We start from the raw sequence: 12,666 nt of genomic DNA, 5'->3' as shown, positions 1-12,666 counted from the left end.
CATTACTTGACCCACACCATTACTTGACCTACACTATCAATTGACCCACAGCATAACTTGACCCACCATAGCTTGACCCACACTATTAATTGACCTGCATTATGACTAGACCCATCATTTGACCCACACCATTCTTTGACCAACATTATCACTTGACCCACACCATCACTTGACCTAGGCCATCACTTGACCCACACCATCACTTGACCCACACCATCACTTGACCTACGCCATCACTTGACCCACACCATCACTTGACCCACACCATTACTTGACCCACACCATCACTTGACCCTCAGCATTACTTGACCTACACCATAACTTGACCCACCATAGCTTGACCCACCATAGCTTGACCCACACTATTAATTGACCTGCATTATGACTAGACCCATCATTTGACCCACACCATTCTTTGACCAACATTATTACTTGACCCACACCATCATTTAACCAACATTATATCACTTGACCAACATCTTCACTTGACCTATATTTTACCTGACCCACACCATTGCTTGACCCACACCATTATTTGACCCACACCATTATTTGACCCACCATAGCTTGACCCACACCATTATTTGACCCACCATAGCTTGACCCACCATAGCCTGACCCCCACCATAACTTGACCCACACCATTACTTGACCTACACCATCAATTGACCCCCACCATAACTTGACCCACACCATTGCTTGACCCACACCATTATTTGACCCACACCATTATTTGACCCACCATAGCTTGACCCACACCATTATTTGACCCACCATAGCTTGACCCACCATAGCCTGACCCCCACCATAACTTGACCCACACCATCACTTGACCCCCACCATCAATTGACCCACACCAGTACATCTTTTGCTCAAGGTTTTTTTTTTACATTTATTTACTGAGCTGTAATTGAACATTATGTTATTTGTGTACGCAAAGCACAATAAACCTACTCAGTCCCCAGAACACAATAAACCTACTCAGTCCCCAGAACACAATAAACCTACTGCAGTCCCCAGAACACAATAAACCTACTCAAGTCCCCAGAACACAATAAACCTACTCAGTCCCCAGAACACAATAAACCTACTCAGTCCCCAGAACACAATAAACCTACTCAGTCCCCAGAACACAATAAACCTACTCAGTCCCTAGAACACAATAAACCTACTCAGTCCCCAGAACACAATAAACCTACTCAGTCCCCAGAACATAATAAACCTACTCAAGTCCCCAGAACACAATAAACCTGCTGAAGTCCCCAGAACACAATAAACCTACTCAGTCCCCAGAACACAATAAACCTACTCAGTCCCCAGAACACAATAAACCTACTCAGTCCCCAGAACACAATAAATCTGCTCAGTTCCCAGAACACAATAAACCTACCCTAGTCCCCAGAACACAACCGATCCAACTTTACCTTACTTAACCCCTAAAAATATGCTTGTTCCTAACTCCCAACCTTCACTGTTTGAATGATTCCTGCTTATGTGATAAATGTTATTTGCTTTTTATCAGCCGACTTTCCTCTCAGCCTGTCCCCATGTTCAAATCACTGGGCCATCATTTCTTGTTTTTGTTATGATCAGAACAGCAAAGTTTTTGAATAACAGTTTACAAAGTTTTGATAAGATGGAATTTGGCTATCGTAGAAAGTTTACTTGGCTGACTCTAAAGATGCTGAATATTCTGACACTCTCAATCATTGTAAGAAACGCAGATATTATTTTGGTCATGTTTTCCTTGTCTCATGTATATACACAACGCTAAATTGTTTTATTCCTTTTTTTAAACGAGCTAATGATATTGTAGTAATATATACAACTGTATTTTAAAAGAAGTTAATAAATAACATAAATATATCAAGCCATTAAGCTCAGTTTTTGTTTCTTTACTTTTATTTGGTTTGAATAAATTTTATAAGATTTATCAGAGTTGATGGGGCACTGATTTGCCCTTCTGTGTACGCAATCACCCTCTGTAATATCGCATTCCTTGGCGACCGCCTAGGGGTCATGTACGTCGCGGGACAAATATTTGTTTTAAAACACTATCAGATGGTCGTTAAGGACCCCCTACCCACCCCCTAATGGTGTCACCCCCCCCCCCCCCCTCAGAGGCGTAGCGACCCTTCCCGGGGACAAACTTTTAAATTTTCGATTTGCACCTTCCCCCTCGAACTTTTGATTTGCACCCCCAACCCCTCAAGTTTTTCTGTATATATTTTACTGTTTTTTGCCTTGGTGTCACCCCCCAAAATGGTGTCACCCGGTGCGGTCCGCACCCCCGCCCCCCCCCCCCTCGGTACGCCTCTGGCGTGAACCACAGCTCACCAGACTTCATAGAGAGGAAGAGAGGGGACTGCAAGGCGCACTTACAGCTTGGTGTTTTCTAACGTCTCCAAGAAGAGAGTTATATATATAGATTCAGAGCCGGCGTTAAGGGGTGGCAAACGGGGCGGTCGCCCTAGGCCCCGCGCTTCAGCACATCATTGTTTTCTGAATTAGTTTGTAAACCTAAATAATTGTTGCTGAATTCAATTGAAAAAACTAAATGGTCGAATGCCGACGTTGATTGTTATAACTGAGACCATGGTTGATGTTAGTGAGTTATCACCCACCTGAACTGAGAAAGGCCGTCATTCGATACAAAAACAGTGTCTCACCTCGCTGTGTGCTGGGTACGGTCGCCTCGCCTTTGACCTGAGATGACTGGAGATAGTTGGACGCGAATTAGCCCCCGACCTGACATCAATTTGAATAAATTTGAATGTAAATTTGGGAAACACGTAAAGAGATACCCTATTGTATGCGGACCGATGAAGACGTCCTTTTAGTGAGCAGACGGGATTCCTGTAGTAGACAGTTAGTAACCTGATGAACGCTAGTCCTGATTTTCTTGTTGTAGTTGTCGTATATGTAGTTGTCTTGGTATATCAAAATTAACATTTAATTTTAGTTGCGTGTGGGGATCCTCATCAGTGAGGCATTAAACAGAGTGATTTATTCATATATATATTTTTTTTTGGAAGAAAGTTAAAAGTGTTGTTAATCGTAAGGATTCATCCTTTCCAAGTCAGAATGATTAATTTACCGAATTCATCCAAATTGTTTTATTCAACCGTCTTCCAGTGGTTTTGACATCATATAGTCAGCGAATTGTCCTCTTCGCACAACTTTTATTGAGAATGGGGCATCGTTTAAGGCAATGAACTTGAAGGGTACTGATTTAGAGAATCTAGTAGTCATTGATATTCCCCTAATAAACGCGGTCTTTCAATTTGTATCTGATACTTTGGTGAACTTTAACGACATTTTTAAAGTGGCCCCGCGTATTCCTAACGCCGGTTTTGTACAAATTGTTTCTTTATGAATGTGTTGCCTCCTTTTGTTTATTTCAAGGGAAATAATTTCAGACCTATTAGTCCGTTAGGCTTAACTCTTCTGCATTTCCGTTTATGAGATGCCAACTCAAGCTGGAATATGTGTGAAGATACGACTTGCCGTTAGTAAGCCCAACAATCTGTTCAGTTATTTATTATCATTCTTCTTTTCGTAAGAAGTAAGAAACTTAATATTTTCAAGTAAAATTATGTTGACATAGCATGGCATAGGCCTATTTTTATTTATAGGACATTTGACTTGTTGATAATATAATTAAAAAAAAAAAAAAAAAATTACACGAGATAAATGGCCCCACTCTACTCACTCTGAACTGAGTTAGATCTAGATCTACATTGTTACAACATTTTACAAGAACTTAGATCTAGAATCTAGTAGATCTAGAGTTATATTTACAACGGGCACTTGTGAAGTGCGGCTAGGTCCTAGGATAGTTTAATGTCTGATATACTGTACTGTTATCTTTTTGTCTTTTTCTCTAAATCGAAACCAAAATCACCACCACAACTTCAAATTTAACCAGGAAAACGAAAATTATCATTGAAAATGGATTTTAATCCAGAATCATTTTAACCGGATTTTAGCTTGATCTAGTTACTGCACATTGATACTAAATAATAGTCTTAGTCACACCCCTAACTAAACCTAAGCTCAAGCTGGACGAAAGTCGCATTTAGAGTTTCTTTCAGGCAACTCTGCGGGGGGAAGGGTTTGGGTTTTTTGTTCAAATTGGCTGTGCTCTGGCAGTGGTGTGGGGTTTGGTGTCCAGAGTTGCCAGCTGCCATCTTAACACCTAGAATCCATTGATTGTGTATCCTGCGGCCTCTGGAGCCATATATTCTGGGCTGCTATAATTGTTGTCCAAATTGAAAATAAAATGCCTGTAAGTTTGGCCCTAAAACCCACATTATTGTTCCTGTTTCAGCTTTCTCTTTTTAAATCTTTAATGCTGTGAAGCTGTACAATCAAGTTTTAAAATATGGATGTACCATCTGAGTACAGAGCTTCAAAACGTAAGCTACATTTAAGGCTAATCAAAGTATTATACACTGCTAAATGACTCATTTATTTGTGAATCAGTGAAGTTATGAAAAATAAAATCTAAAACTTCTATAAACTCTTTAAAAAATGTTGAAACTTTATTTCAGCAAGCCAAAAAAGACGACCAAAGGGAACAAAAGCAGCTGCTACTGCTGCACCGCCACCACAGCCATCTCCTTATTTTAATGACTTTGCAGCACAGAATCAGCAGCAGTATATGTCAAATCTTGGGCAACCCGATATGTTTTATGGCGGACAGGGTATTGTTAATTTTGGATTTTATAATTTTGTTTTTTTATTTATTGTATTGGATGCATGGGTTTCATTTTTCCATAGATAACTTCTTGTTAATATTTGTTCTATGTACTATTTCTTGTTTGTTAGGATATGGGCCATCAGGATATGGAGGTACACAGTTTCCGGGGCAGCAACTGTTAAATGATCCAGTGGCCAATATGGCAATGCAGTACGGCCAGTCTTTAGCTGGACAAGGAAAAGATTTAGTACAAAAAAATGTAGGCTTACTATTATTTTTATTAGAAACTAATATGTTTTATGAATTATTGCAATATTTTTGTGTAGTTTGTTCTTGTGGCATAATTCTATTATATTTCTGAAAACTCATTCATTTCTGTGTGTATTGGTATTTTCTATATTTAAAGTAATTCATATTGATGAACTATACATAATTAAGAGTGTGTTATGCAAATTTTGGGCACCTTCCCTTTGTTCAGAAAAAAAAAATTCTATACAGGGAAGCTTACTTCATGGTAAACTGCCAAAGTAGAAATGTTTCTACAGAATAGTTGAAATTTAAAAGTAGTTTCAAAATAACATTTTTTTTACTGTGCAGTGAGGGTGGCAAAGAAGTATATAACAGAGAGGTGGTGTTACTTTTAAATTTAAAGCTGAAATTTTTTATTTTATCGTTAATTTTTTTGTTTCAGTTAGAAAACTATGTTACTTCTTCCAAACTCAAATACTATTTTGCTGTAGATACAGCGTATGTTGGAAAAAAACTTGGTTTATTATTTTTTCCTTATACCCATTCTGTAAGTAATTTCTTCATTTGAGCATCTACACTAAGGCATCATTTGTACATATACATTTATCAATAGCAATATTATAAAAACTTACAGATTTTTTACCATTTCATCAGTTTTCACAGGTCAATTAGAAAAAGTCTTAATATTTTACTCTCTAAGTCATTAATTTTGTTAAAAGTTAAAAATAAAAGTTAGAATCTGCTTAGACTTTAGTATTTTACATATGAAATTATATAAGTTAGAGCATCAGGTTTAAAATCAATTCATTAAATAATTTATAATGTATCTGTATATTTTTGTTTTGTATACCAAAAGGACTGGTCAATACATTATAATCAGGATGAACCTGTTGCTCCAAGATATGAAATAAATGCTCCTGACCTGTACATCCCAGGTAATTATTATTTAAATTTGAGACCACTAAATTGTAGCTAATGGCTGTAATCTTAAACACTTTCAGAATGCTTTTGTTTATGTTATAAATTAGCTGTTATTAAAATAAAATTTTTACCTGCAGCAAATTACTTACTGTTTAATTACTAGTTTTTTTTCATAAGTGTGTTAAATGAAATGTGTATTTACTAATTATATGTTAACAGGAAAAAAATGATACACTTATTATTCATTTTAACTTCTATATTTAATGTTACAGTGATGGCATTTGTAACCTATATATTGGTTGCTGGTATGGTATTAGGAACACAAGGAAGGTAATATGTTATTGATTGTAAATATTTAGCTAAAAAACTAGTTTTTGCAGTAAAAATTAGGTAAAACTGTTTATTATGAGTGGATTGTGGGTCCCCCTAATCAAAGACATGACATTCAGCATAAAAACTACCTATATAATCTGTCATTCTGTCTTTATTTTCTAAGCTATACTAGAAGTAGGTTGGTGAATAAGGGAGAAATTCTATTAACATAAAAGGATGAAATAAGCAGTCAGGGAAGAAAATAATGATAATTACTTTAAAACAAAAAAATAATATATAATCTTGAATGCTTACTTTAGTTTATGTGATGACTCTGGTCCCCTCAGGCCTATTAGTAAGTATTAGTAAAAAAAAAAAGTATTAGGTTCTTACCCCTTCACCATACTTAGGCTATATTGCTAGTTTTGCCATTGTATGGTGTATTTTGTTCCCATCTATACAAAAATGTACAAATAAGTGCTATTAATTTTGTAATGATGTTTTATGCAGAACAGTGGGTTCTCTTCACCCCCCCCCCCCCCCCCCATGCATTAAAGCACTCAATTTCCGCTACTGCTTACTTTAAAATAACTTTAAAATAGACTAATGCAAACATAGAAAGTATTAAAACATTTTTATCAGTTTTACTACTAATTACAGATTTACACCTGAGCAGCTGGGTGCACAAGCAAGCTCTGCCTTAGTATGGTTAATAATTGAGATGGTTGGATTTACCTTGAGTTTATACATCCTAAACTTAAATACAGACCTAAAGTATCTTGACATTATAGCTTACTGTGGATACAAGTTTGTTGGGTATAGTATTTTATATTTTCTAAACACTGAATGTTGATAGTTGCAATTGTATGTTGTTTATAAATAAAAATCTGAAATCAACAAATTGCTGTAAAAACTGTAATAACTCATTCTCTGAAGATACTAAATAGTAAGATTGTTCCCAAAAATGTATTCTGGTAATCCCAAATTTTTTAAAGATCTGTTCTTTTACTCATTAAGTTCCAAAGTTTATGTCTCTTAAAAAATTATCATAGTTATTGCAACAAATTCATTTTAATATGGAAAGTGTGTATCATTGTTAATACTGGCATACAGCTTGAACTCTAGATTCAGAACATTATTTCTGTCAGTAATATATTTTTAGTCTCACTATCATGACTGCGGGTTTGGTTTAGAACCCCAGACAGCATGTGATTGATTTAACAGCTACCATTATCAAAAACTTGTAAACCAGTATCCTCAGGTTTCAGTAGGAGACAGATAAAAGGAATCACAACAGCCCTTTATCTGTAAAGATTTATTACACCAGCGCAACCCTCTACTCCGATGAACGAGATGAGATTTCCTACATACACACTCCATGACACATGTTCACAACAAGAACACAAAACAAAAACTTACTTCCCCAGTGGACAAAAATCAAACCATAACTTAGTTAATAACAGTACTCTTTTTAGCTACCTGCCACTAAACAGGATCAACATGCATTTCATAACAATCTATCCACTTAAATAATTTTGCCTCTTAAGTCATATCACAAGTAAAAACTGAAAATCAATATATTGCTCAACTACTTTCCTAAGGTGTGAATTCATTTTTTAAAATATCTCATTTATCTACCTTGTGTCACCAGGAGTGAGCAAGCATGTAAAGTAACATTAGTTATATTTGAATTTTTTTCCAGAATGAACTGTAGTTTACTTGCTGGAGTGGCATCAAACACAACAGTGTACTACTTTGTCTTGTTGTGGTTTTGTATTTCACTGGTGTTCTTTCTGGTAAATATTTATTTACTCTTTAACATACTAGCATCAGCTGCCTATTTATAAATTATTGATGTTCCTAATCCTTCTTTGTGAAACAATTACAATTACATCTTGTGTTTAAATTTTTAGATGCGCACTTTGAGGGTTCAAGTGATGCCTCACCAAACTGATGATGGTTTTACAAAGGGGGCTAAACGGAGTCTGTATCTTATTCTATCTGTTTCATTGGCTCAACCACTTTTGATGTGGTGGCTCACAAGTTATGTCATGATCTTCAAATGAAGCTGTTTATTTATAAAGCTGGTTTAGTCAAAAACCTAAAGATAATTACTGGGAATATTTGTAGTAAGTAAACTAGGGACAATTTACAGATTTGCTGAATGTGGCACTTAATTTAGAGATAAATAAATTATGTTCTTTATAATAGTTCAAATATATCTGATCAGAATTGTAAAGAGCTGAGAAAATTGAGATTCTGCTATTCCAATGTTGTTCATCTCAAAAGCAGAATTAATTGTATATTTGGAGTTTACTTTTTAAACAGCAACAAACGAACAAGAAACTGTTACAACCAACACCAGCTCTGCTAATGGCTACACATAAGTTACTGAACCTTAGTTGAAAAACTTTTTAAAGCTGTAAAAATTTGCTGAAAATGTCATTTTTTGCATGCAAAATGATTTATATGCTAATAATGCATTATCTTAACTCACTGTCAGTAAATTTTGTGGCCTTTTTTTAACCATTTAAATTGGTGTACTGTAAAATAAACATTCACTCTATAAACTCAGATTTTTTATTTATTCAATGTTTGACTAATGCAACATTCTGTTTCTCCCCCCCCCCCCCCCCCCCCCCCCCCCCCATATTCAAACAGCAAATATTGTTCAGTCACTGCTGTCTACTGTCACTTTTTTAAAAAATACCAATAAATATCAATAAAATTCAAAACAAGTGCAGTTGCTTCAAGCTTCTTTTGGTCATTTAATTATAACAAAAGAGGTATCACTCAAACATTTCAACTATCATAAATATTAAATGACTTACATAACATTAAAAAGATCAATCTTGCACCACTTAAATTAAAAAGCCCAATATTGGGTAGGTTTTTGCTGCACTGAAAATGTTCCACAGCTTCCTATCAACACTGTGGTATTGAAAAATTGCACCATTATATCTAGAAAAACTCAGTGTCAATTGCAGATTATTTTTCCTTAGAGGCCATGTGCCTCATTAGCTGCCCAGTCAATTTTTCAAGCTTTTTAATATCCTGAGCATGTTCTGTCCTGTACTGAAGACACTGTAAATTTTAAATAATAATGTTTGTCAAGGAGGGAAAATTTAGTTATAAAATGTGATACCCCTCTCCCTCAACAATATACCATCATAATGACAACATATAAGAAGGCACACATTTTAACATGGCTTATCTTTATTATATACTTCTATAAAAGAGCAAATCATATGATGCTTAGTATTTATCAAATAAAATGTTTTAAACAAAGTTAAAGAATTTTGGTTTTTACTAAATTTTACTACTTAAAATGAAATTATTAATTACTACTTCAAGATATCTTAGGTGCAATACTTACCACTTTATCATCTGTAACTTTCAAAGTAAGTTTCCCATCACAATGTCTGTATTTGGTTACAAAGCGACACTAAAATATATAAAACCTATACTGTATTAAGCACAATAAGTTTTAACAAACTCATAACATCAATTAAGCAAACAAAAAATGGCATAAAACAAGTTTGCTGGAAGGAATTGTTGCCTCCTCTTTGGGTGAAATAACTGTTGTCCATTTTGTCATAGTTTTAAACAGCCCTATAACTTATATGCCAAATGAGGGGGGGGGGGGGAAATTAAAAACTCATTGCAAGCTGCAATATTGGATTATTCACATTAAAAGTTGTAAAAATAATTGGCTATGAGGCTTTACACATGTTAAACTGTTTTACTACCTTGATAGTGTAATTGTTAAATAAAAACCCTTATGAGTAGCGTAGGATAAAAACAACTCGACAACTTTTTCCATGGGGGGAGAAGTGGGGTTGCCAATAGAAATCTGAAGTATGTTCACTAGATTAGTGAGAAGTTACATGACTAAATTGTTTAACCCTTAAAAAGAGACTAAGTTAGCTATCTGGACAATGCAGTAGAAATGTACATACACACATTGGTTTAGAATAGCAAGTTCAAAGCATTTATCATTGCTGATTCTAATCTGAATGTCTTGGTCAGAATCACCATCAATATTTCAACTTCAACATGTACAATTTCTTCTGCATTTGTTGTTGACTATGTGCAAGAAGGCAGAGCACATCTGTAGCTGTTGCAACCCGTAAGTGATAGCTCTTAACTAAACTATAAATTAAATTTAAATAATAACGTAATTATTAGTGTTGTATAGCTTATTTTAATTAGTAATTATAATAAAATATTAGGCCTATTTAACTTAAAATTAAAAAATATTTATTATTAATTAGCCTACTAGATCTAGGGCCTACATGATATTTGATATGTAGAAAGTAACTTAAGTTAGAAAGAAAAATCCTAAGAACTAGTAAGATGTCTTAATATTTGACACAAATATATCACAATATACTGTGATTTTGAATATATACAAATATATCACAATATACTTCTATTAAAGCCTTAACAATGAGGCAACTTTTTCGCACATTACTAGCCTCGTCCGATTTTACATAACTAAAACAATAGATTACCGCTTTGTTTAGTTATAGTTTAGTTAAATTTAGGTATAATATAAATTACAGTAAATTGGACTAATATAATTTATTATTAAAGTATAAAAAAATTTTTATATGACAAGACCTAATCTAATAAATAATCGGTAATCTATCGTTTGAGGTATGTAAAATCGCCCCGCGACTAGTAATTTTGAGGATTTGTTTTGAAAAATACAAAAATGTTTCCTTGTGTTTCATTTAGGCCTATGTACCTGTTTTTAAACAATTGAATTAAAACTTTTCAGTAATAAATGAAGACTAGCGATGTTTCCAACAGATGCAACCATGCTCATTTACTATAGCAGCCATCTTGTTAATTTTTTTTTTATTGTAAACTTACAGCGCAAGATTCAGGGGAAGCCACACTAACTTACAGATGGCCGCTTTTTATTATATTATATAGCTAATCCTGCTCGCAAACACTGCTGTTTAAAGTTAATTTCTTGCCTATACTGATATATTTAGCTATTGATTTAGGTGTATTATTCATTTATCTATAGGCATTTGACACAAATATATCACAATATACTGAATATTGATTCTACTTCTATTTAAGCCTTGACAATGTCAATGAGGTAACTTTTTTTGGTAATCTATCGTTTTAGGTACGTAAAATCGCCAGCGACTTGTAATGTGAAAAACAGGTGACTCCTTTAATTTTAATAATTATTTCACATTTTGAGGAGGATTTATGTTTTGAAAAATACAAAAATGTTTCCTTGTTTCATTTATGTACCTTGCTTTTATATTCCTACGCATTGAATTTGAGATATTCATGTTTTAGTGACGTGCTACTTGCGATATTTTTTTCCCTGCGGCCACGTGAACCGGCTTGCGTAACGATCGTATTTTATACGTTTTAATCCTAGTTTAATAACAAATAGATATTTTACACTTTTAAACGTATTGTTGATTGTATTATTAATTAATAGATTGCAAAACCAAATTAAAAACATGTTAATTAAATTAATTAACGACATTAAAAGTTGACCCAATCACTAACAAGACATAACGTAACATTTGCTTAGATATGCTTGTATGTAGACACACAAACTAGATTTAGAAGAAGCAGATGATCGAAATAATTTAAAACAACAGAAAAAAATAGAAATCATACAGATTCTAGGCTTAGCTTGAAATATAGGGCATCTAGAACTAGTTACTAGGCTAGTCTAGCTCAAGTCGTTGGTTACGCAGCGATGTGAAACCACCCAAATCGTTACCCAAGCTGCGGCCACCCCTATTCACCTATCAGGTTGCTTTATTAGCCTTATCTATCGTATGTACAGTGCCCCGCACATATTGTAGAAGCTATTTATAGTCAACCTAGTTATAAAAGCTTTGATTGGTTGGTTTTATTCATCTCATCCGGGACCTAGTGTTTTTCATAGGGGGAACTAGAATCGCCTACGACGTCATACCTCGAAACTTTAAAATTTAAAAACTCGACTTCCAGAAGGAGAAAAACAAAAGAATTTGACCTGGATATATTTAGAAATGGACAGGTTTACAGCAGATATCTGTAGTTTCGTATAAAACATCAAAACAAATATTGTACGAAGCGACAAACAGGCGATGGCCGCACCGGTAGGTTACCAACAAAAAGATAGATTACCAAATAATCTACTAACTTTTAAAGCATCATTTAAATATAAACGCTCTGCAGCTTTAGCAAATTCTTCCCATGATGTGAAGTATGTCATTATTTTGGTAGAATATGCAATTTAAAACTAAGCTCCTGTACCAGATGTTTGTGTTATGATAGTCTTGTCATAATTTGCAACTAAATTTAGACTAGATCTCTGTTCCAACTGCTTCCGGAGAATAGTACCGATGAAAATCTGGGTTTTCCCTATCGGGCGAACAGGGAAACGCAATGTTAGCTGGATCTCATTGCTTAGGCCTCAACTATCGAAGAAAATACCTGTTTTTACTGCTAAAGCT

General features: G+C 34.6%; 2 protein-coding genes across 4 annotated transcripts; one reads left to right on the top strand and one right to left on the bottom strand.

The window, feature by feature from the left end:
- The first annotated feature begins 3,410 nt into the window (after positions 1-3,410).
- Positions 3,411-8,759, top strand: LOC131944455 (protein YIF1B-B). Of its 3 annotated transcripts, none has more exons than XM_059305076.1 (10): positions 3,411-3,512; positions 4,331-4,418; positions 4,554-4,706; positions 4,831-4,961; positions 5,394-5,498; positions 5,808-5,886; positions 6,145-6,202; positions 6,845-7,000; positions 7,887-7,980; positions 8,098-8,759. In XM_059305076.1, exons 2-10 carry the CDS (start codon positions 4,385-4,387, stop codon positions 8,248-8,250), a joined length of 963 nt encoding a protein of 320 aa, XP_059161059.1. In that variant the 5' UTR covers positions 3,411-3,512; positions 4,331-4,384; the 3' UTR covers positions 8,251-8,759. The 3 variants fall into 3 exon arrangements, with proteins under 3 accessions (XP_059161059.1, XP_059161058.1, XP_059161060.1); XM_059305075.1 differs by having other exon boundaries at positions 3,428-3,565; XM_059305077.1 differs by having other exon boundaries at positions 3,460-3,508.
- Positions 8,760-8,927: 168 nt separating this feature from the next.
- LOC131944454 (signal recognition particle 9 kDa protein) lies at positions 8,928-12,562 on the bottom strand. Its single transcript, XM_059305074.1, has 3 exons — positions 12,354-12,562; positions 9,561-9,629; positions 8,928-9,268 (listed from the first exon to the last, which is right to left on the bottom strand). The coding sequence occupies exons 1-3, from the start codon at positions 12,423-12,425 to the stop codon at positions 9,173-9,175; spliced, it is 237 nt and encodes a 78-aa protein (XP_059161057.1). The 5' UTR covers positions 12,426-12,562; the 3' UTR covers positions 8,928-9,172.
- Positions 12,563-12,666: the final 104 nt, after the last annotated feature.

The sequence above is a fragment of the Physella acuta genome, unplaced genomic scaffold (genome assembly GCF_028476545.2).
Source record: "Physella acuta isolate Inbredline_101_S28 unplaced genomic scaffold, ASM2847654v3 ptg000494l, whole genome shotgun sequence".
Lineage (NCBI taxonomy): Eukaryota > Metazoa > Mollusca > Gastropoda > Physidae > Physella > Physella acuta.
This window is presented reverse-complemented; position numbering and strand designations above follow the sequence as displayed.

Excerpts from the sequence above, each read along its gene's own strand:
- LOC131944455 (XM_059305076.1), top strand. The coding sequence starts at position 4,385 with ATGGATGTACCATCTGAGTACAGAGCTTCAAAAC. Across the intron at positions 5,499-5,807 it reads TTTTTCCTTATACCCATTCT|GACTGGTCAATACATTATAA; the intron begins GTAAGTAATTTC and ends GTATACCAAAAG. Across the intron at positions 5,887-6,144 it reads TCCTGACCTGTACATCCCAG|TGATGGCATTTGTAACCTAT; the intron begins GTAATTATTATT and ends TTAATGTTACAG.
- LOC131944454 (XM_059305074.1), bottom strand. The coding sequence starts at position 12,425 with ATGACATACTTCACATCATGGGAAGAATTTGCTAAAGCTGCAGAGCGT. Across the intron at positions 9,630-12,353 it reads ATTTAAATGATGCTTTAAAA|TGTCGCTTTGTAACCAAATA; the intron begins GTTAGTAGATTA and ends TATATATTTTAG. Across the intron at positions 9,269-9,560 it reads AAGTTACAGATGATAAAGTG|TGTCTTCAGTACAGGACAGA; the intron begins GTAAGTATTGCA and ends TAAAATTTACAG.